General features: G+C 36.0%; 1 protein-coding gene across 1 annotated transcript in view; it reads left to right on the plus strand.

Annotated features, from left to right (window-relative positions):
* The window catches only part of LOC144355182 (propionyl-CoA carboxylase alpha chain, mitochondrial-like), a 71,908-nt gene that overhangs the window by 34,934 nt on the left and 9,079 nt on the right, over nt 1-27,895 (plus strand). The window contains exons 10-16 of the mRNA XM_085498331.1: nt 3,701-3,783; nt 4,471-4,538; nt 4,982-5,125; nt 12,378-12,521; nt 15,460-15,535; nt 22,959-23,069; nt 23,334-23,436. Coding sequence (XP_085354457.1) covers nt 3,701-3,783; nt 4,471-4,538; nt 4,982-5,125; nt 12,378-12,521; nt 15,460-15,535; nt 22,959-23,069; nt 23,334-23,436 — 729 coding nt within the window. The remainder of the gene's footprint in view (nt 1-3,700; nt 3,784-4,470; nt 4,539-4,981; nt 5,126-12,377; nt 12,522-15,459; nt 15,536-22,958; nt 23,070-23,333; nt 23,437-27,895) is intronic.

Raw genomic sequence — 27,895 nt, forward strand, 5'->3', positions numbered from 1 at the left:
TCCTTCGATACTAAATATCATCGACCCCAATCTGGTTTACCTTATTTCCCAACTTGCAAAACTGATTTGTATCTCAGCCTAGTTTTTCTTTTTTCTTTTTTTGAACTGAGGTCAAATCCCAGCCGTTTGTCAAAATATACCGATGTTTTTCAGTGAATGATTGTGAAGCCTGTCACAGCACAGTGAATCGACGCCGGAGATTGGACAGTACGACGACCCTTCAATTAGCGTCAAATATGCTTTGTTACAACATCATTGATTTGCTGAAAGTCACCTGATCGGAGCACGACCTGGGTCACGTAACCATATTTGTCCGTATTATCAAAGGGACTTTGCGAAGGAACCACACCCACATTTTCAACCATTTTTAGCGCAAAAGTTGCCAAAAAATGTCGAAAAACTCGTGAATTTTATGGATTTAAATAAAACAAAGCTAGCGATTGGTAAGACTGGTTAATAATGTATCCCCCGATGCTCTTGGATTTTTTTTATTTTATTTCAAGGTGAGAAATGGATAATTGAAGTTCCATCAATTTCAAGGCCATTGTTTCAACGCGACAACTCTACACTGTGTTGTAGTTTCACGAGGTAAAAAAATATATATAATAAATAGTACATGTTTAATTATTTGGTTTTACAGCCCGCAAATTACGGGACATGATCCCCATGAATTACGATAAATAAATGCTGATTGTGTTGAATAATGGACGTTGGGACCGTTTGGAGAAACCAACGGGGATCGATATTCCAAACAAATTATTGGGACACGGTCGGTAGACATTTCAAACAAATGAAATTATTAACGGACTTCTATTTAGCTTCATGGTCCTTCAGCTTGTGTTCTCCTTGGGGGGAAATAACAATAATTATACAAATCGAAAACTCAACACAGTCAGGAAAAGAAACCCGGACAACCATGTCGTACTTCTGTTGAAATACATTTTGTAGCAGTGCGTCACGTCAGAATATTGTTTAAAATAAAATAGTCAATCCCAGCTAAATCTAGGTCAAAGGGTCAGATTGCGTGCATATAATTATAGATAGTTAAAACCAAAAGTATTTGAACTTTCGACGGTTGTTTAACATCTATGCACGGTTACTAAACTAGTAAGGTTACTAAACTAGTAACCGTGATCTATAAAAACCAGAAAATTGTTAGTAGTCCGAATTTTTTGCACAGTCGAAAATAAAGTGAAAATTCAACAAGCGGTCGCAAAAGCGAGCGAATGAAAAGCGGAAGCGGGCTAGAGGTTGGGCGAAATGAGTTCTGTACTTCTTTGTTTGATGAAGTGATGCTGATGCCACATTGTCGCCATAATGAGGCCACAATGAAGCGAAGCTATAACAGCCTAACTTTTTAATGTCGCGACATTGAAGCAATGCTGAAGCCATAACAATGCCATAATGATGCGATGCTGAAGTGAAGCTGAAGTGAAGCCAAAGCTTCCGCGAGAACTGTACTGTATATCGCAATTTCAGCTAATTTAACAATGTGAGAGAATACGAAATGAATGCGAAACGTACGTAAATTGAATGCAAACCGACCACTGTCTTCACACTCTTAAAATCAAGCATTTTTTGCATTCAGGAATTAGATCTCGGTCGTTTATGGATGCATTTTGTACATACATTGGACATTATGGGGGGACCTTTATGCACATCATTTTGTTTTTAAGATTATGTTCAAATTTTATATTTTCACTATACATCATATTATGGATATGCCCAACCGATGGCCATATTGTTTTAATAAATGCTGTTCCAGAGCAATATTTCTCAATAAGGACAAGTACTCATTTGACTCATCAATCATTTCTGGCATCTATGGATAGATTTCATTCATACCTGGTACATACATTAGACGTTATGAGTTCCTGATGCACATCATTTTATTTTTCAGATCGGATTCAAAATGGCCGACTATTGGCCATTTTGTTTTAATGAATGGGCTTCTAGAGCCATATCTCTGCCATGCTTTGACTGATTATTATATATTCATTATACACCATGTTATAAATATATATATGTATTTTTACCTTGCCCGTACCATCAAAGATGGAAGGGAAAAATTTTGTCCGGCGTTGTCGTCGTCGTCGTCGTCATCGTTGTTGTTGTTGTTGTTGTTGTCATCGTCGTTAATAATTGTTATTGTGTGCATAATAACTTTACTAATTCTATTCCAAACTTTATCAAACTTGGTCACCTTATTCATCAGTATAAATTCTTCCCTGAGTTTGAACAACAGATGTCCTGTATGAAAATCTGATAAAATATTTTGACTGTTTCTACTTGACTGATTACTGGTGATACACATCAAAGGTCACTGTTGTTGTATGTGTTCAATGAAGCAAATGATTTATCTTGTAATAATATCCTTGGTAATATATCTCAGAATCCCATACTGGGTTTCAAAACCAACTCATGGAGAGATTGCACAGTCTGATACACATTTGCAAACCTACCAATAAAATCTTTACAGAAAACAAGATGTCAGAAAATCAATATAAGCACTGCTATGAACTGGGTGCCTAACTATGATCAAGATCTGAAGCTAATAGAAAATCTGTTTAGTCAAAACTTATCAAATCAAAAACAATACATAAAAAATACATTAAAAGCAAAACATTTCATCCACATTTTAAAAAGAAAATTATTCTAAAATATATGTATTCTGTATTTGACAAACAGTTCATTCGACAAATGAAAACTCACAGGAATATGTTTCAGCTATTAGAACAGAATGATAGTTTTTATAATACTAGTTTAAAAACGCACTTCAGAGATTGCAGTGTTTGAAGATGTAGATTCTCAGGAGGCAACAGTACTGTTGACTTCTCCCTCCACTGGACACCAACTAACTATTTAAGTTAATTTGCATACAAAGCAGAGCTTGCAACATGATAGCTATTCATAAAGGGTGTTTTTTTTTTTACTTTTCATATAATACAGTAGTCACACAATGAGGCAGTTCATATTTGTCTCAGTGAATCATTTATTTTTGACAGACACCTGTACAAAATACTTGGACTAAAGCCAGCTAAAATTTTCTGTTATCTTGCATGTTTTATGAATCTATTCACATCTAAATGCAGCACTTTTTTTTTGCAATGAGACATTTGTTTTTATTCTAAAATATCTGAATTACTTTGAAGAAAGCTGGAAATTATGTCCCTTAAAATAAAGCACCAATGTTTTTGTAAGATATTTACATCTTTTAAGGACATTCGGTAGACTGATTCCCCACTGTTGGTTCAACCCCAAAACTTGTTTGTATTCAAAATTAATTATGACAATGCATATTTATATTGAAACAAACTATGATAAAGGGAATTATATTATATTGTTTTAATTAATGCTGCAATATCTCTCAATATGGACAAGTACACGTTTGACGATCAGATACAAATGTCAATCATTTTAATGTTGGACATTCATCATAATCATATTCCTGACATGGTTATATTCCAGCGATATTACTATAAACAAAACTATACATCCTAAATTTGATAACTAACTGGGACTGTGCCATGCATGGCTTGTTTAAGATTCAAATTTTTACTTTAACAGAACACGTATCAATGAATGCTTGAGATGACCCAGCCTAACCAGAACGTCCTAAAAATCAAAAACAGACTGCTTGTTATTAAAACCCTTATTTGCTGTGTACTTTCTACTGGTATACTTGTTATTTTTTTTCCAGCACATTTTTAGATCCAGCTACTCGTAAAGCTATGGGTACTCAAGCAGTCTCATTGGCAAAGGCTGTGGGATATGAAACAGCAGGTAAATATCAACCATTTTAGACACTAGCTTTCACTTGGCTGTGATACACACATGTACTGGAGTAATTAGACACTACATTGACCATCACAATGTTACTTTCCATTGGCCATCAGATACATGTATTATGGATCTTCTTTTCTTTGTCTCTTTAATCTTGCTGATTTCACTGAATCCTAACTGTTGGGATATGCAAGGAAGGTCATGGTTAGGTCTACCTTGCAACAGAGTCCAGGAAATGGTTATCTGTCTGGAGTGTGACCACTTTGCAGGAATCTTGAAGATGGCCATCTTTCATGGCAGGCTGAGAGAAGGTCATCTTTCATGGCAAACTCAGAGAGAGTCATCATTTATGGCAGTCTGGGAGAGAGTCATCTTTTATGGCAGTTGAGAAATAGTGTTAGAGATGGCTTCTTGCAGTGGCTGCCTTTCATGGCAGTACAAAACAAAATGTTAGAACAAAATCCTAATGTTGGCATGTGTCCGCTTACTAGCTCTTGGAGTTGACATTAACATTTGAGGTGACATTTCTGCTATTGAAGCATATAATTCAATTTGTTTCTTGATAAAGTGGGAATAGCGAGACTACATAATCAGATACCCACCATTTACACCAATTGTAAATATACAAAGTTTGCCATCAGAATTTGTCGTCAATGTGCTAATGTGACTTTTTTTTGTTTTTTTTAGGAACTGTCGAGTTTTTAGTGGATTCTAAAAAAAATTTCTTTTTTTTGGAAATGAATACAAGGTTACAGGTAATTAGTATGTTGCTAATATATACTACATAATAATCTGTGAAGATTTTTAATGTTGTTCAACTATTTGTCTTCTATTCTCTAAATACATGTAGCTATTAGTAGTCATACTAAATAGCTCATGAAATGCCTTGCATCACATTTTGTAATGACTAAAACAACCCCATTGTCATGTTAGCTGCCAAGGTATGAAGGTATTACCAGTATTTCACTCACCTTTGTGTACCATTTTTACTAGCAAAATAAAAATTCAATTGACATAATTTTGACCAAAAAAAATGGCTCTTTTGTAATGTAATAAATTAAAACTATTATTTTGCACACCCTGGTTGTAGGCCCGGGAGGGGTTCTATGTCAATGTCCTGTGTGTGTGTGTGTGTGTGTGTGTGTGTGTGTGTGTGACTTTCATGTGTGATTCTTATTGCAGATATATTCATTTACAGGTTGAACATCCCATAACAGAATGTATTACAGGTATTGATATTGTACATCAGATGATACGTGTAGCTAGTGGACATGCCCTTTCAGTCCAACAAACAGATGTTCCTATTAATGGATGGGCACTTGAATGTCGAGTCTATGCTGAGGTGTGTTACTCTATTACATATCTACATATCTACTATACAGTCAATTGCGAATACATATCTACTATACTATCAATTGCAAATGCATATCTACTATACTATCAATTGTTAATACATATCTACTATACAGTCAATTACCAAGACATATCTACTATACTATCAATTGCCAATACATATCTACTATACAGTCAATTACCAATACATATCTGCTATACAGTCAATTACCAATACATATCTACTATACAGTCAATTACCAATACATATCCACTATACCATCAATTACCAATACATATCTACTATACAGTCAATTACCAATACATATCCACTATACTATCAATTGCCAATACATATCTACTATACTATCAATTGCCAATACATATCTACTATACTATAAATTGCCAATACATATCTACTATACAGTCAATTACCAATACATATCTACTATACAGTCAATTGCCAATACATATCTACTATACAGTCAATTACCAATACATATCTACTATACAGTCAATTACCAATACATATCTACTATACAGTCAATTACCAATACATATCCACTATACCATCAATTACCAATACATATCTACTATACTATCAATTGCCAATACATATCTACTATACAGTCAATTGCCAATACATATCTACTATACCATCAATTACCAATACATATCTACTATACTATCAATTGCCAATACATATCTACTATACAGTCAATTGCCAATACATATCTACTATACCATCAATTACCAATACATATCTACTATACCATCAATTACCAATACATATCTACTATACCATCAATTGCCAATACATATCTACTATACAGTCAATTACCAATACATATCTACTATACCATCAATTACCAATACATATCTACTATACTATCAATTGCCAATACATATCTACTATACAGTCAATTGCCAATACATATCTACTATACCATCAATTACCAATACATATCTACTATACAGTCAATTACCAATACATATATACTATACTATCAATTGCCAATACATATCTACTATACAGTCAATTGCCAATACATATCTACTATACAGTCAATTGCCAATACATATCTACTATACCATCAATTACCAATACATATCTACTATACCATCAATTACCAATACATATCTACTATACTATCAATTACCAATACATATCTACTATACAGTCAATTGCCAATACATATCTACTATACAGTCAATTGCCAATACATATCTACTATACTATCAATTGCCAATACATATCTACTATACAGTCAATTGCCAATACATATCTACTATACAGTCAATTACCAATACATATCTACTATACAGTCAATTACCAATACATATCTACTATACTATCAATTGCCAATACATATCTACTATACAGTCAATTGCCAATACATATCTACTATACTATCAATTGCCAATACATATCTACTATACAGTCAATTGCCAATACATATCTACTATACAGTCAATTGCCAATACATATCTACTATACAGTCAATTACCAATACATATCTACTATACTATCAATTGCCAATACATATCTACTATACAGTCAATTGCCAATACATATCTACTATACTATCAATTGCCAATACATATCTACTATACAGTCAATTGCCAATACATATCTACTATACTATCAATTGCCAATACATATCTACTATACAGTCAATTGCCAATACATATCTACTATACAGTCAATTACCAATACATATCTACTATACAGTCAATTACCAATACATATCTACTATACAGTCAATTGCCAATACATATCTACTATACAGTCAATTACCAATACATATCTACTATACAGTCAATTACCAATACATATCTACTATACCATCAATTGCCAATACATATCTACTATACCATCAATTACCAATACATATCTACTATACAGTCAATTACCAATACATATCTACTATACAGTCAATTACCAATACATATCTACTATACAGTCAATTACCAATACATATCCACTATACAGTCAATTGCCAATACATATCTACTATACCATCAATTACCAATACATATCTACTATACTATCAATTGCCAATACATATCTACTATACTATCAATTGCCAATACATATCTACTATACAGTCAATTACCAATACATATCTACTATACCATCAATTACCAATACATATCTACTATACTATCAATTGCGAATACATATCTACTATACCATCAATTGCCAATACATATCTACTATACAGTCAATTACCAATACATATCTACTATACCATCAATTACCAATACATATCTACTATACTATCAATTGCCAATACATATCTACTATACTATCAATTGCCAATACATATCTACTATACCATCAATTACCAATACATATCTACTATACTATCAATTGCGAATACATATCTACTATACCATCAATTGCCAATACATATCTACTATACAGTCAATTGCCAATACATATCTACTATACCATCAATTACCAATACATATCTACTATACAGTCAATTGCCAATACATATCTACTATACAGTCAATTACCAATACATATCTACTATACTATCAATTGCCAATACATATCTACTATACAGTCAATTGCCAATACATATCTACTATACAGTCAATTACCAATACATATCTACTATACTATAAATTGCCAATACATATCTACTATACAGTCAATTACCAATACATATCTACTATACTATCAATTGCCAATACATATCTACTATACAGTCAATTGCCAATACATATCCACTATACCATCAATTACCAATACATATCTACTATACCATCAATTACCAATACATATCTACTATACAGTCAATTACCAATACATATCTACTATACAGTCAATTACCAATACATATCTACTATACAGTCAATTGCCAATACATATCTACTATACCATCAATTACCAATACATATCTACTATACAGTCAATTGCCAATACATATCTACTATACCATCAATTACCAATACATATCTACTATACAGTCAATTACCAATACATATCTACTATACAGTCAATTACCAATACATATCTACTATACTATCAATTGCCAATACATATCTACTATACTATCAATTGCCAATACATATCTACTATACCATCAATTACCAATACATATCTACTATACCATCAATTACCAATACATATCTACTATACAGTCAATTACCAATACATATCTACTATACAGTCAATTACCAATACATATCTACTATACAGTCAATTGCCAATACATATCTACTATACAGTCAATTACCAATACATATCTACTATACCATCAATTACCAATACATATCTACTATACTATCAATTGCCAATACATATCTACTATACAGTCAATTACCAATACATATCTACTATACAGTCAACTACCAATACATATCTACTATACTATCAATTGCCAATACATATCTACTATACTATCAATTGCCAATACATATCTACTATACAGTCAATTGCCAATACATATCTACTATACAGTCAATTGCCAATACATATCTACTATACAGTCAATTGCCAATACATATCTACTATACTATCAATTACCAATACATATCTACTATACTATCAATTGCCAATACATATCTACTATACAGTCAATTGCCAATACATATCTACTATACTATCAATTGCCAATACATATCTACTATACAGTCAATTGCCAATACATATCTACTATACTATCAATTACCAATACATATCCACTATACAGTCAATTGCCAATACATATCTACTATACCATCAATTACCAATACATATCTACTATACTATCAATTGCCAATACATATCTACTATACTATCAATTGCCAATACATATCTACTATACTATCAATTGCCAATACATATCTACTATACAGTCAATTGCCAATACATATCTACTATACAGTCAATTGCCAATACATATCTACTATACAGTCAATTGCCAATACATATTTACTATACTATCAATTACCAATACATATCTACTATACAGTCAATTGCCAATACATATCTACTATACTATCAATTGCCAATACATATCTACTATACTATCAATTGCCAATACATATCTACTATACAGTCAATTGCCAATACATATCTACTATACAGTCAATTGCCAATACATATCTACTATACAGTCAATTGCCAATACATATCTACTATACTATCAATTGCCAATACATATCTACTATACAGTCAATTGCCAATACATATCTACTATACTATCAATTGCCAATACATATCTACTATACAGTCAATTGCCAATACATATCTACTATACTATCAATTACCAATACATATCCACTATACAGTCAATTGCCAATACATATCTACTATACCATCAATTACCAATACATATCTACTATACTATCAATTGCCAATACATATCTACTATACAGTCAATTACCAATACATATCTACTATACTATCAATCACCAATACATATCTACTATACCATCAATTACCAATACATATCTACTATACTATCAATTGCCAATACATATCTACTATACAGTCAATTGCCAATACATATCTACTATACAGTCAATTACCAATACATATCTACTATACCATCAATTACCAATACATATCTACTATACTATCAATTGCCAATACATATCTACTATACAGTCAATTGCCAATACATATCTACTATACAGTCAATTGCCAATACATATCTACTATACAGTCAATTGCCAATACATATCTACTATACAGTCAATCACCAATACATATCTACTATACTATCAATTGCCAATACATATCTACTATACAGTCAATTGCCAATACATATCTACTATACTATCAATTACCAATACATATCCACTATACAGTCAATTGCCAATACATATCTACTATACCATCAATTACCAATACATATCTACTATACTATCAATTGCCAATACATATCTACTATACAGTCAATTGCCAATACATATCTACTATACTATCAATTACCAATACATATCCACTATACAGTCAATTGCCAATACATATCTACTATACCATCAATTACCAATACATATCTACTATACCATCAATTGCCAATGCATATCTACTATACAGTCAATTACCAACACATATCTACTATACTATCAATTGCCAATACATATCTACTATACAGTCAATTGCCAATACATATCTACTATACAGTCAATTGCCAATACATATCTACTATACAGTCAATTACCAATACATATCTACTATACAGTCAATTACCAATACATATCTACTATACAGTCAATTACCAATACATATCTACTATACCGTCAATTACCAATACATATCTACTATACTATCAATTGCCAATACATATCTACTATACCATCAATTACCAATACATATCTACTATACCATCAATTACCAATACATATCTACTATACAGTCAATTACCAATACATATCTACTATACAGTCAATTGCCAATACATATCTACTATACAGTCAATTACCAATACATATCCACTATACCATCAATTACCAATACATATCTACTATACCATCAATTGCCAATACATATCTACTATACAGTCAATTACCAATACATATCTACTATACTATCAATTGCCAATACATATCTACTATACAGTCAATTGCCAATACATATCCACTATACCATCAATTACCAATACATATCTACTATACTATCAATTGCCAATACATATCTACTATACAGTCAATTGCCAATACATATCTACTATACAGTCAATTACCAATACATATCTACTATACCATCAATTACCAATACATATCTACTATACTATCAATTGCCAATACATATCTACTATACAGTCAATTGCCAATACATATCTACTATACAGTCAATTGCCAATACATATCTACTATACAGTCAATTGCCAATACATATCTACTATACAGTCAATCACCAATACATATCTACTATACTATCAATTGCCAATACATATCTACTATACAGTCAATTGCCAATACATATCTACTATACTATCAATTACCAATACATATCCACTATACAGTCAATTGCCAATACATATCTACTATACCATCAATTACCAATACATATCTACTATACTATCAATTGCCAATACATATCTACTATACAGTCAATTGCCAATACATATCTACTATACTATCAATTACCAATACATATCCACTATACAGTCAATTGCCAATACATATCTACTATACCATCAATTACCAATACATATCTACTATACCATCAATTGCCAATGCATATCTACTATACAGTCAATTACCAACACATATCTACTATACTATCAATTGCCAATACATATCTACTATACAGTCAATTGCCAATACATATCTACTATACAGTCAATTGCCAATACATATCTACTATACAGTCAATTACCAATACATATCTACTATACAGTCAATTACCAATACATATCTACTATACAGTCAATTACCAATACATATCTACTATACCGTCAATTACCAATACATATCTACTATACTATCAATTGCCAATACATATCTACTATACCATCAATTACCAATACATATCTACTATACCATCAATTACCAATACATATCTACTATACAGTCAATTACCAATACATATCTACTATACAGTCAATTGCCAATACATATCTACTATACAGTCAATTACCAATACATATCCACTATACCATCAATTACCAATACATATCTACTATACCATCAATTGCCAATACATATCTACTATACAGTCAATTACCAATACATATCTACTATACAGTCAATTGCCAATACATATCTACTATACAGTCAATTACCAATACATATCTACTATACTATCAATTACCAATACATATCTACTATACAGTCAATTACCAATACATATCTACTATACTATCAATTACCAATACATATCTACTATACTATCAATTACCAATACATATCTACTATACAGTCAATTGCCAATGCATATCTACTATACAGTCAATTGCGAATACATATCTACTATACTATCAATTGCCAATACATATCCACTATACCATCAATTGCCAATACATATCTACTATACCATCAATTACCAATACATATCCACTATACAGTCAATTGCCAATACATATCTACTATACAGTCAATTGCCAATACATATCTACTATACTATCAATTGCAAATGCATATCTACTATACATTCAATTGCCAATGCATATCTACTATACAGTCAATTGCCAATGCATATCTACTATACAGTCAATTGCCAATACATATCTACTATACAGTCAATTACGAATATATTACCAATATATATACTGTACTGTAATCATATAGCCATAAAGTGTTTTGCTTGTTTTTGTTAGGATCCCTACAAACAGTTTGGGTTGCCGTCTATTGGTCGTTTATATGCTTACAAGGATCCAACTCATTTGCATAATGTTCGTTGTGATAGTGGAATAGAAGAAGGCAGTGAAATCAGCATATACTATGATCCAATGATTTCAAAGGTAATGATGATATTGTAATTGTGATACCACACTGTCTCACTAAAGTCTCACTGTATAGTAAACAGCTCCAGCCATGGTTTGCTAAAAGCATTTTTCCTTTAACTTGTTTGTGTAGTACTGTAGTGGATGTTTGTGACTATGAATATCACAACAGTAATTGTATGTTGTATTTAAGACAATGAATGTAACAAGTTTCACTAAAATCGGTAGTTCTTGAGAAAAAAGGTGAAAAGGCCTAAGATTGGCTAATTAATATGCAAATTAGGCCATTGATGTATGTGGATTGCAACCAAAAACGAATCAGGTCTGCTCATTATACCAGAGCATTTTCATCTAAAAACTCACCAATCAATCTACTTATGCTAGTAGCATGGCACCCAGACCCATAAATCTACTTACGCTAGTAGCAAGGCACCCAGACCCATAAATCTACTTATGCTAGTTGCATGGCACCCAGACCAATCAATCTACTTATGCTAGTAGCATGGGACCCAGACCCATAAATCTACTTATGCTAGTAGCAAGGCACCCAGACCCATAAATCTACTTATGCTGGTAGCATGTCACCCAGACCCATAAATCTACTTATACTAGTAGCATGGCACCCAGACCCATAAATCTACTTATGCTGGTAGCATGGCACCCAGACCCATAAATCTACTTATGCTAGTAGCAAGGCACCCAGACCCATAAATCTACTTATGCTAGTAGCAAGGCACCCAGACCCATAAATCTACTTATGCTAGTTGCATGGCACCCAGACCCATAAATCTACTTATACTAGTTGCCAGGCACCCAGACCCATAAATCTACTTATACTAGTTGCCAGGCACCCAGACCCATAAATCTACTTATGCTAGTAGCAAGGCACCCAGACCCATAAATCTACTTATGCTAGTTGCATGGCACCCAGACCCATAAATCTACTTATGCTATTAGCAAGGCACCCAGACCCATAAATCTACTTGCGCTAGTAGCATGGCACCCAGACCCATAAATCTACTTATGCTAGTAGCAAGGCACCCAGACCCATAAATCTACTTATGCTAGTAGCAAGGCACCCAGACCCATAAATCTACTTGTGCTATTAGCAAGGCACCCAGACCCATAAATCTACTTGCGCTAGTAGCATGGCACCCAGACCCATAAATCTACTTATGCTAGTAGCAAGGCACCCAGACCCATAAATCTACTTATGCTGGTAGCATGTCACCCAGACCCATAAATCTACTTATACTAGTAGCATGGCACCCAGACCCATAAATCTACTTATACTAGTAGCAAGGCACCCAGACCCATAAATCTACTTATACTAGTAGCAAGGCACCCAGACCCATAAATCTACTTATGCTAGTAGCGAGGCACCCAGACCCATAAATCTACTTATGCTAGTTGCATGGCACCCAGACCAATCAATCTACTTACGCTAGTAGCAAGGCACCCAGACCCATAAATCTACTTATGCTAGTTGCATGGCACCCAGACCAATCAATCTACTTACGCTAGTAGCAAGGCACCCAGACCCATAAATCTACTTATGCTAGTAGCAAGGCACCCAGACCCATAAATCTACTTATGCTGGTAGCGAGGCACCCAGACCAATAAATCTACTTATGCTGGTAGCATGTCACCCAGACCCATAAATCTACTTATGCTAGTAGCAAGGCACCCAGACCCATAAATCTACTTATGCTAGTAGCAAGGCACCCAGACCCATAAATCTACTTAATATGCTAGTTGCATGGCACCCAGACCCATAAATCTACTTATGCTAGTTGCATGGCACCCAGACCCATAAATCTACTTATGCTAGTTGCCAGGCACCCAGACCCATAAATCTACTTATACTAGTTGCCAGGCACCCAGACCCATAAATCTACTTATACTAGTAGCAAGGCACCCAGACCCATAAATCTACTTATGCTAGTAGCATGGGACCCAGACCCATAAATCTACTTGCGCTAGTAGCAAGGCACCCAGACCCATAAATCTACTTATGCTGGTAGCGAGGCACCCAGACCCATAAATCAACTTATGCTGGTAGCATGGCACCCAGACCCATAAATCTACTTATGCTAGTTGCATGGCACCCAGACCCATAAATCTACTTATGCTGGTAGCGAGGCACCCAGACCCATAAATCTACTTATGCTAGTAGCATGGGACCCAGACCCATAAATCTACTTATGCTAGTAGCAAGGCACCCAGACCCATAAATCTACTTATACTAGTAGCAAGGCACCCAGACCCATAAATCTACTTATGCTAGTAGCATGGGACCCAGACCCATAAATCTACTTATGCTAGTAGCAAGGCACCCAGACCCATAAATCTACTTACGCTAGTAGCAAGGCACCCAGACCCATAAATCTACTTATACTAGTAGCAAGGCACCCAGACCCATAAATCTACTTATGCTAGTAGCATGGGACCCAGACCCATAAATCTACTTGCGCTAGTAGCAAGGCACCCAGACCCATAAATCTACTTATGCTGGTAGCGAGGCACCCAGACCCATAAATCTATTTATGCTAGTAGCAAGGCACCCAGACCCATAAATCTACTTATGCTAGTAGCAAGGCACCCAGACCCATAAATCTACTTATGCTAGTAGCATGTCACCCAGACCCATAAATCTACTTATGCTGGTAGCGAGGCACCCAGACCAATAAATCTACTTATGCTGGTAGCATGTCACCCAGACCCATAAATCTACTTGTGCTAGTAGCAAGGCACCCAGACCCATAAATCAACTTATGCTGGTAGCATGTCACCCAGACCCATAAATCTACTTATGCTAGTTGCATGGCACCCAGACCCATAAATCTACTTATACTAAATATTATGCCAATACTTTGGCATAGTATGATTTATTTAATCAGATGTTTTGTGCAAGTTAGTCACTTCTCAAAGTATTTATAAACCTCTTTCTTTATAGCTTGTTACCTATGGCAAAGACAGGCATACAGCTTTGCAGACTATGAAGAAAGCTTTGGACCATTATGTTATAAGAGGTCAGTCACACCCACTCTGTGCTGTCGCTGTCGCTCGCATATGTCGTAAATTACGAAATTTTGACAAGATTTAAGAACAAAATAAATATCTATTAGTAGGATTTACGAACACATTTTGTACAAAATACCCTCGCAAATCGCCCTCATTTAATTGTCAAGACTCGCCTGTGATCATTTTGCGTGTTACGGTTTGAGTGATTGCCATTTTAACAATGTCCCATTACTTCTAAGATTGCAACAATTGTTACATGGTGATTGCGATCAACACAGAACTGCCACTGAATGTATTTTTCCACTCTAAAGTTATTTTGGTGTCATCGCACATGCGTAGTTAAGTCAACATGTGTTTCAAGATACCCCGCGACTTTACTCTCAGTATGGGACGGTTTCATGTCGCCCTTATCAAACATGTGATTTGTTTATTTATTGAAAATGGAGACTACGTCAAAAAGGAGCAAACAACTGCTCGACGAGTATTTTTCACGACGAGATGGAGAAACCGCTAAATCGTGTTCAGAACCAGAAACCCATGGGTGTCCAAACCCTGACAGCACCAAGAAACGGAAAGTTGATCGTACTGCAGCACGATTTCAGAAATAATGGAAGGTTAGCTGCGGTTCCGTAGCTCTTTGGTGTGACAGACCATCTAATTTTGCCCTACCAATTTTATTCAGACGTCTAGTTTTTATTTTTGTTGTTGTATGTCGAACATGGGTCGGCCAGTGTCTGTCACGTAAATAATGCGGTCGGCAACATAGGGCTCTGATTCCACAGCTAATGGAAGGTGAGACAATGTTAGCGAATCGATCGAAAAATACTATAATTTGTTTAACATTCTTACCGGGCATTCTTAGCATTGAGATCGAGTTACAAGACCGAAAGTTACTTTTTCACTTTAATTCAGAAATTTCGATGAAAATAGTCATTTTGTGTCGTCATAAACGTCAACATGCGGGTTTGCATGATGAGCACGGGAGATTACTTCATAATAATATTGATTGGCATAGAGTTTTTTTTTCAGAAATTTCCCGTGAAAATTTATTCACAGGATGACTTGTGTTCTCTAGGCAGTGAACTTTTGAATGATGACTATTTTTCCCACTGTTAACAATGTGAGCTTATCATGAATATGTTTAATTAATACTGAGTTATTCAAATAAAGGTTCTGGTGTCTACATTGCATATTTTGTTGTGATGTTTTGTTTGTACCATCATAAATGGTACATTTTGTGGAGCAGACTGCCTAATTTGATGTCATGAAATTACACACAAAATTAGAGCTCAGGTTGCACGAGCAAGCACCATTTTCAGCATGCTGTTCTTGTTTTCGGCGGACGACAGAGGGGACACCTCTCTCTCCTTCTCTCTACCCCGTTGTGCTCAGTCGCGGGAAAATGCTCCGCAGTTTCCAGACAAAGTTTACTAATACTTTTGTTTCTTGATTAGTAAATTTACTATTCCAGAGAGAGCCCAGCCACTGTCATAACTTTGCTGTGATATCATACACACCCACTGTCATATCTTTGCTGTGATATCATGCATATCCACTGTCCTAACTTTGTTGTGATATCATACACATCCACTGTCATAACTTTGCTGTGATATCATACACACCCACTGTCATAACTTTGCTGTGATATCATACACACCCACTGTCATAACTTTGTTGTGATATCATACACACCCACTGTCATAACTTTGTTGTGATATCATACACATCCACTGTCATAACTTTGCTGTGATATCATACACATCCACTGTCCTAACTTTGTTGTGATATCATACACATCCACTGTCATAACTTTGCTGTGATATCATACACATCCACTTTCATAAATTTTCTGTGATATCATACACATCCACTGTCATAAATTTTCTGTGATATCATACACATCCACTGTCATAACTTTGCTGTGATATCATACACATCCACAGTCATATCTTTGCTGTGATATCATACACATCCACAGTCATATCTTTGCTGTGATATCATACACATCCACTGTCATAACTTTGCTGTGATATCATACACATCCACTGTCATAACTTTGCTGTGATATCATACACACCCACTTTCATAACTTTGCTGTGATATCATACACACCCACTGTCATAACTTTGCTGTGATATCATACACATCCACTGTCATAACTTTGCTGTGATATCATACACACCCTCTGTCATAACTTTGCTGTGATATCATACACATCCACTGTCATAACTTTGCTGTGATATCATACACATCCACTGTCATAACTTTGCTGTGATATCATACACACCCACTGTCATAACTTTGCTGTGATATCATACACATCCACTGTCATAACTTTGCTGTGATATCATACACATCCACTGTCATAACTTTGCTGTGATATCATACACATCCACTGTCATAACTTTGCTGTGATATCATACACATCCACTGTCATAACTTTGCTGTGATATCATACACACCCACTGTCATAACTTTGCTGTGATATCATACACATCCACTTTCATAAATTTTCTGTGATATCATACACATCCACTGTCATAACTTTGCTGTGATATCATACACATCCACAGTCATATCTTTGCTGTGATATCATACACATCCACTGTCATAACTTTGCTGTGATATCATACACATCCACTTTCATAAATTTTCTGTGATATCATACACATCCACTGTCATAAATTTTCTGTGATATCATACACATCCACTGTCATAACTTTGCTGTGATATCATACACATCCACAGTCATATCTTTGCTGTGATATCATACACATCCAGTCATATCTTTGCTGTGATATCATACACATCCACTGTCATAACTTTGCTGTGATATCATACACATCCACTGTCATAACTTTGCTGTGATATCATACACATCCACTTTCATAAATTTTCTGTGATATCATACACATCCACTGTCATAACTTTGCTGTGATATCATACACATCCACTGTCATAACTTTGCTGTGATATCATACACATCCACTGTCATATCTTTGCTGTGATATCATACACATCCGCTGTCATAACTTTGCTGTGATATCATACACATCCACTGTCATAACTTTGCTGTGATATCATACACATCCACAGTCATATCTTTGCTGTGATATCATACACATCCACAGTCATATCTTTGCTGTGATATCATACACATCCACTGTCATAACTTTGCTGTGATATCATACACATCCACTGTCATAACTTTGCTGTGATATCATACACATCCACTTTCATAAATTTTCTGTGATATCATACACATCCACTGTCATAACTTTGCTGTGATATCATACACATCCACTGTCATATCTTTGCTGTGATATCATACACATCCGCTGTCATAACTTTGCTGTGATATCATACACATCCACTGTCATAACTTTGCTGTGATATCATACACATCCACTGTCATAACTTTGCTGTGATATCATACACATCCACTTTCATAAATTTTCTGTGATATCATACACATCCACTGTCATAACTTTGCTGTGATATCATACACATCCACTGTCATATCTTTGCTGTGATATCATACACATCCGCTGTCATAACTTTGCTGTGATATCATACACATCCACTGTCATAACTTTGCTGTGATATCATACACATCCACAGTCATATCTTTGCTGTGATATCATACACATCCACTGTCATAACTTTGCTGTGATATCATACACATCCACTGTCATAACTTTGCTGTGATATCATACACATCCACAGTCATATCTTTGCTGTGATATCATACACATCCGCTGTCATAACTTTGCTGTGATATCATACACATCCACTGTCATAAATTTTCTGTGATATCATACACATCCACTGTCATAACTTTGCTGTGATATCATACACATCCACAGTCATATCTTTGCTGTGATATCATACACATCCACTGTCATAACTTTGCTGTGATATCATACACATCCACTGTCATAACTTTGCTGTGATATCATACACATCCACAGTCATATCTTTGCTGTGATATCATACACATCCGCTGTCATAACTTTGCTGTGATATCATACACATCCACTGTCATAAATTTTCTGTGATATCATACACATCCACTGTCATAACTTTGCTGTGATATCATACACATCCACAGTCATATCTTTGCTGTGATATCATACACATCCGCTGTCATAACTTTGCTGTGATATCATACACATCCACTTTCATAAATTTTCTGTGATATCATACACATCCACTGTCATAACTTTGCTGTGATATCATACACATCCACTGTCATATCTTTGCTGTGATATCATACACATCCGCTGTCATAACTTTGCTGTGATATCATACACATCCACTGTCATAACTTTGCTGTGATATCATACACATCCACTGTCATAACTTTGCTGTGATATCATACACATCCACTTTCATAAATTTTCTGTGATATCATACACATCCACTGTCATAACTTTGCTGTGATATCATACACATCCACTGTCATATCTTTGCTGTGATATCATACACATCCGCTGTCATAACTTTGCTGTGATATCATACACATCCACTGTCATAACTTTGCTGTGATATCATACACATCCACAGTCATATCTTTGCTGTGATATCATACACATCCACTGTCATAACTTTGCTGTGATATCATACACATCCACTGTCATAACTTTGCTGTGATATCATACACATCCACAGTCATATCTTTGCTGTGATATCATACACATCCGCTGTCATAACTTTGCTGTGATATCATACACATCCACTGTCATAAATTTTCTGTGATATCATACACATCCACTGTCATAACTTTGCTGTGATATCATACACATCCACAGTCATATCTTTGCTGTGATATCATACACATCCACTGTCATAACTTTGCTGTGATATCATACACATCCACAGTCATATCTTTGCTGTGATATCATACACATCCGCTGTCATAACTTTGCTGTGATATCATACACATCCACTGTCATAAATTTTCTGTGATATCATACACATCCACTGTCATAACTTTGCTGTGATATCATACACATCCACAGTCATATCTTTGCTGTGATATCATACACATCCGCTGTCATAACTTTGCTGTGATATCATACACATCCACAGTCATATCTTTGCTGTGATATCATGCACATCCACTGTCATAACTTTGCTGTGATATCATACACACCCAATGATAATCCCTCGTACCCAATGACAATCTAGATGATTCATATCCAGCCATGGCAAGTGCAATACATGAGGATCAAGCACATGTCACATAAATTTTAAATAGTTATTTAAAAAAGTCAGGAAAAACAACTCGTGACATTCAATGTTTAGAATATGGCATGACCATGTCTAGGTTGTTGGATCTGTTCTTGGCTGTGGTCACCCACACAAAATATGTGTGAAATAGTGAATAGACTGGGATCTGCTCTTGGCTGTGGTCACCCACACAAATTATGTGTGAAATAGTGAATAGACTGGGATCTGCTCTTGGCTGTGGTCACCCACACAAATTATGTGCGAAATAGTGAATAGACTGGGATCTGCTCTTGGCTGTGGTCACCCACACAAATTATGTGTGAAATAGTGAATAGACTGGGATCTGCTCTTGGCTGTGGTCACCCACACAAATTATGTGTGAAATAGTGAATAGACTGGGATCTGCTCTTGGCTGGTCACCCACACAAATTATGTGTGAAATAGTGAATAGACTGGGATCTGCTCTTGGCTGTGGTCACCCACACAAATTATGTGTGAAATAGTGAATAGACTGGGATCTGCTCTTGGCTGTGGTCACCCACACAAATTATGTGCGAAATAGTGAATAGACTGGGATCTGCTCTTGGCTGTGGTCACCCACACAAATTATGTGTGAAATAGTGAATAGACTGGGATCTGCTCTTGGCTGTGGTCACCCACACAAATTATGTGTGAAATAGTGAAGAGACTGGGATCTGCTCTTGGCTGTGGTCACCCACACAAATTATGTGCGAAATAGTGAAGAGACTGGGATCTGCTCTTGGCTGTGGTCACCCACACAAATTATGTGCGAAATAGTGAATAGACTGGGATCTGCTCTTGGCTGTGGTCACCCACACAAATTATGTGTGAAATAGTGAATAGACTGGGATCTGCTCTTGGCTGTGGTCACCCACACAAATTATGTGCGAAATAGTGAATAGACTGGGATCTGCTCTTGGCTGTGGTCACCCACACAAATTATGTGTGAAATAGTGAATAGACTGGGATCTGCTCTTGGCTGTGGTCACCCACACAAATTATGTGCGAAATAGTGAATAGACTGGGATCTGCTCTTGGCTGTGGTCACCCACACAAATTATGTGTGAAATAGTGAATAGACTGGGATCTGCTCTTGGCTGTGGTCACCCACACAAATTATGTGTGAAATAGTGAATAGACTGGGATCTGCTCTTGGCTGGTCACCCACACAAATTATGTGTGAAATAGTGAATAGACTGGGATCTGCTCTTGGCTGTGGTCACCCACACAAATTATGTGTGAAATAGTGAATAGACTGGGATCTGCTCTTGGCTGTGGTCACCCACACAAATTATGTGTGAAATAGTGAATAGACTGGGATCTGCTCTTGGCTGGTCACCCACACAAATTATGTGTGAAATAGTGAATAGACTGGGATCTGCTCTTGGCTGGTCACCCACACAAATTATGTGTGAAATAGTGAATAGACTGGGATCTGCTCTTGGCTGTGGTCACCCACACAAATTATGTGTGAAATAGTGAATAGACTGGGATCTGCTCTTGGCTGGTCACCCACACAAATTATGTGTGAAATAGTGAATAGACTGGGATCTGCTCTTGGCTGGTCACCCACACAAATTATGTGTGAAATAGTGAATAGACTGGGATCTGCTCTTGGCTGTGGTCACCCACACAAATTATGTGTGAAATAGTGAATAGACTGGGATCTGCTCTTGGCTGTGGTCACCCACACAAATTATGTGTGAAATAGTGAATAGACTGGGATCTGCTCTTGGCTGGTCACCCACACAAATTATGTGTGAAATAGTGAATAGACTGGGATCTGCTCTTGGCTGTGGTCACCCACACAAATTATGTGTGAAATAGTGAATAGACTGGGATCTGCTCTTGGCTGTGGTCACCCACACAAATTATGTGTGAAATAGTGAATAGACTGGTTACCAATTGCAAGACAGCGTTTACATCACTGTTTTCCATCAGAACTACTTATAAAAAACTCTGGTATACTTGATTTACTTCACAATGAATTTTATTTTTTATTTCCAAATATATCTATATAGCTTTACTCACTATTTTATTTTGCCAATGTATGTAGATTATATTATATTTGATATGAAATACTCCATTTTTGAAAATCCATGTATACATGCAAAGTAAATTTTAATTACAATAATTACTATATAATACTGTTTTAACATTTATTATCTTTTTTTTCAGGAGTGACCCATAATATACCCCTATTACATGAAATCTTGCGCCATCCTAAGTTTGTTTCGGGAGATATTACAACTAAATTTTTATATCAAGAATACCCGGATGGATTTACAGGTCAGTGTGAATGTATGATTGTGAGCACATGTATTTTGTTTATTATATAATAATTTGTTTGGATAACTTTGCCATTGTCGCAGAGAAATTGATATGATTGGATGAAAATAATTGAAAGGTAATTGTAAAATAAATCTTGTATTTATATTAAACACATCAGACTTTCTCACTATCAGGTTGACCTTTGCTGCTAAGGTTGTTTTTGATTTCAATACTTGCATAGCAAACCAGTCAGCAACAATTATTTGGTTTTTGTTAATGCAGGTAAACAGTTGAGTATAGCTGAACAGAGACGAGTAGCAGCACTAGCATGCTGTGTACATTACAAAAATCAATCCAGAGCAAAAAGTTTCACCAACCAAGACAGGTTTGTAATACTATAATTTATTTGTCTCCGCAATAAACAACAGGACTCAGGTGGGTGGGGTGGGTGGGTGTGTGTGGGGTGGGGGTGGGTGGGGTGGGTGTGTGTGTGGGTGGGTGGGGTGTGTGTGGGGGGGGGTGTGGGGGGTGTGTGTGGAAGTGTGTGTGTGTGTGTGTGTGTGTGTGTGTGGAAGTGTGGAGCCTGTAGACCAGACATACACAAACAAAGTGAAGCCCTTTGTACAAGTGTACCTATATACCTATATAGGAACGCGTTTTAATCGAGTTCATATCGCAACTATATTTAAAGTTAATTCAACTATATTAAAAGTTAATTCAATGGTGGCTCCACAATTCATGGGACACCTGTGTGTGTGTGTGTGCATGCGTGTGTGTGTGTGTGTGTGCGTGTGTGTGTGTCATTTTATTTTAATGATTGGGCTTCTAGAGCCATATCTTTTAAGGTAGAGATGCAGTTTATTTGTGAATTTCAATCAAAAATAGTTTTTTTCGTTTTTTATCTAAAGAACATTCTGTGAAAATTTTGACCAATGAATTCTTATTGGAACACCGTTAAAATTGCTGTTTATTTTCTGGTTAAAAATAAAAAAAACTCACACGTGGCAATGTTTAAGTCCAATTGCCTAATTTGCATGAGTAACCAAATAACAGGACCTTTGATTGACAATATGCAAATCGAGATTGTACGGGTCATAGTTCATTCAATTCACGCATCATTCAGGAATGATTGAAATGTCCGAAAATGACGCCAAAATACACCTTAAAAGTCCTATTCTTTTTCTAAATCCTATCTCGAATTTACGGCAGAATCAAATACAAACTTTCGTGTATCTTTTGTCTAATGGGTACCTGTACTTCGATCATTCGCAAGTTTTGCTAGGTAGTGCGAGACAGCTTTGTTTGCAACCGGACGAACTCAGTTTAATTCAATGAAGCAAACAACTGACAATGCTAAAATAAATTGCAAAGGTACGCTAAAATTAATTGAAAACAAGCAAATAATTTCAATGAAAAATAAATCACAGAGAGGTAACTTGATACATTAACAACTCTTTTGACGCGCTGACCGCTTCTCCGCGTCTGATGTTTTGTTTTCCTTGTCATAATACTTACTGATTGATGATTTTGTTTTGATTTTTGAGTTTTTTAGCCTGCAACTCGGCCACGACCTTTGCTTTTTTCGTGACAAATGGGGAAGTTTACGTCAAATTGACGGAGATTCCATTTTTTTAAAACTAACACACTGTTTAGCACTCCGATTTTTTTCATTTGCTGATTTCTATTCGGAAAAATTCAACCGCTTGAAAATGCACCTTAATTTTGCACTCTTAAAACATGTCAGATTTCCAACACAAATTATTTAAAACTGGTCGAAATTTTTGAACTTTTACGTTGCAGGCGACCGTCGCCGGTAGTACAACGGCATGTTTTGTACGTACATCCGTGCGCTGATTGTCTGCGACTGTCTTAGAAAATCCCTGAATAAGGCGTTACCAAAATCGTAAAAAAATAAAAAAATGCCTCCTTAAAAAACGAACAGAATTCAAATATTTCTTTTAACAAATATGTTGCAGTGGGAAAAATGGGATTGGAAACGCTGAACAAAACTTCTGTGCCTCGCGTTTCGATTCTAGGATTACGTGATTTGTCATTATTGTGCGTTCGCTTCCTGGAGTTGGTTCTCAATACTACATAACAATTATCGAGGATAAATAATTTAATATCCCACTTTGTACTCTTCACGGTAAACCATAGGCTCTGAAATACTCGTAGATTTTTTATTGAAAATACATCGAAGAGAAGCCATGATGTTTTGATCGTGATAAAAGGTCACCTTCCTAGGACCGCCTCCTGTTTAATAATTCATGAGATGACGTCATATTTACTGGGCATTGACACGTGTTTTTACCGACCCCATCAAAACACTGGTATGAATGACGTGTTTCTGATTTATATATTCAAGAGCAGTTGTTCTGGTCCAACGATTTTACATAAAATGTCTATGTCTATACGTTAACTTTCAATTTCAATAGTCTAGAAAGTATGACAAAGTATGAAAAAGCAGTAATTCCCGGTTTAACGCGCAAATATGCAAATTAGCCTTTTTCTCGTCTTCTATTTTTGGTGAATTCTTGGGTTTTAAATTAAAATAGCTGATAGACGCTTTGGCCATTTGCCTCGAAAATTTCACACATTATTGACAAGGTGTTCCCCCTTCAAAATGCATCCGGACAGTTTATTACGGCGAGTGGAACAAAAATAACAAGTCCGCAATTAACATGGATATATAAATTATGCAAAAATAGAAAAGAGTGAACTTTGAGGTCATGCTGTGCGACTTTGAAAGCCGTTAGAGAGATGAGTGGACGCATTTGAATTAGTAGTATACCAAGGTATCCAGTGATGTAATTTTACCCACAAACGGACTTGAAGTTTTTAAGCTAATTTTTTTTAAATCACTTTTGTCCAAAAAAGCATATTTTTGACCCAAAATCAAAAACGCATTCTGGATATTTAAAATAAAGACAAGTTTTACAAAGTTTGTATAATAAGCTTTCAGAAAATATATAACATGTTGGATATATAATACCATCTTCATTGTCTAATTACTCAATTAAAAAGCAAGCCGAATAAACTGCATCTCTACCTTAAATGCTTTGACTTATTATATTTAAATTTTATATATTCAATTATTCATTATACATCATGTTATATATATATACATGTATTCAAAATGGCTGATTTTGAATGCTGTTCCAGAGCAATATCTCTCAATATGGACAAGTACTTGTTTGACGATCAGATACAAATGTCAATCATTTTAATGTTAAACATTCATCATAATCATATTCCTGACATGGGTATATTCCAGCGATATTACTATAAACAAAACTATATATCTTAAATTTGATAACTAACGGGGACTGTGCCATGCATGGCTTGTCTTTATTTGTTTAATCAGGGGAAATCTACTGTATATCGACAATTCTTGGATCTCGGTCAGTTTTATTTCCAGTTTTATCAGAATCTGCTGGACTTAAACTGGCTCTGAGTTCTATTATGATTCAACTGTGTTAGTCTTTCCGCTCGAAGAGGCCATACGCCAAGGGGCTAACGAATCCTCCTGACTGGGGCTTGTCATTTGTTCTGTCGGTGTTTCGACACCCCCCCCCCCTTCGAGCCTTTGGATAAGGCAGACATGAAGTATGTCTCTATGAAAACAGTTTTTCTTTTGGCTCTGGCATCTGGTAGGCGGCGCTCAGAGATAGGGGGACTGTTCTTTAGTGAAAGATGTGCCTCCTTTTTGAACTCGCTAGTTATTCTGAAAACTCGGCTGGGCTTTCTTGCCAAGAATCAAATCCCAGGGCGCGACCCAGAGCCGATCGCCATCCTATGCATCACTAGCATTGTGGGCAAGGAGGACTGTCAGGAACAGATTCTATGCCCGGTTCGAGCTCTGAGCTGGTACTGCGATCGCACCAAGGTGTCTAGGGGCAGTGAGAAGCGCATGTTTGTTTGTTATGGGCCGGGCAAACAGAGCAACCCTGCTTTGAATGTCACCATTTCGCGGTGGATTGTTGATACGGTCGTGGAAACGTATAAGTTAACTGCTTCTCCATCGGTTCGTTTGGACCACCACCAGGTGAAGGCACACAAGGGTAGCTAACTCATTGGCTTTGATGTCTGTGGCCTCGCTCAAGCAGGTGCTTCAAGCAGGGTTCTGGAGATCTCAGAATGTCTTCATTAACTATTACTTGAGTGACCTCCAAGCGCTGCAGGAGATTCTCTACAGGTTGGGTCCAGTGGTGACAGGTCAGACTGTGTTCGCTGACCCAGCCCGCATCACCAAAGGGCTCAATGCGCGAAAGCCTTCAGCCGAAACCAGCCTCCTTTGTTTGCCGCTACCGGTTTTCATTGAGTGCTGTCGAACCCTAGCAATATACTGTTTCGATGCATTAAAATTGTTATTTATTGTTCAGTTGACCGGCTTTAGTAGCCTCCCTAAATTGGGGGGTCTACCCTCGGACATCCGGTTCCTGAAGAGTCACCTAACTGGTTTTATCGTGGGACAAGACTTCTTGTTGATGAGTAGCTTTAGATTTCTCAGTTTTGGTTTTTGGATCTTCCGTTTTTGGGGTCGAAAAATATACATTTTAGCCGTCGGAACCTCCCCACCTCGAGTAATAAATGGAATTTATTATTTCCACAGACTTTCTGGTAGGTGATGTAGTAAACTAATCATACCTACCAGAAAGTCTGCGAAGCACAAAAAGGGAGTCTTTGCAGTTAGTGTGTCTGTATGTGTGTGTGTGCGTGCGTGTGTGCGTACGTGTGTGTGTGCGTGTGTGTGTGTGTCTGTATGTGTGTCCGTGTGTTCCACTGATATCTAAAGAACCATACATCAGTTTTTGATGAAACTTGGTGCATAGATGCTCCAAACT

This window comes from Saccoglossus kowalevskii, chromosome 1 (assembly GCF_978046115.1).
Source record: "Saccoglossus kowalevskii chromosome 1, keSacKowa6.1, whole genome shotgun sequence".
Taxonomy (NCBI): Eukaryota; Metazoa; Hemichordata; class Enteropneusta; family Harrimaniidae; genus Saccoglossus; species Saccoglossus kowalevskii.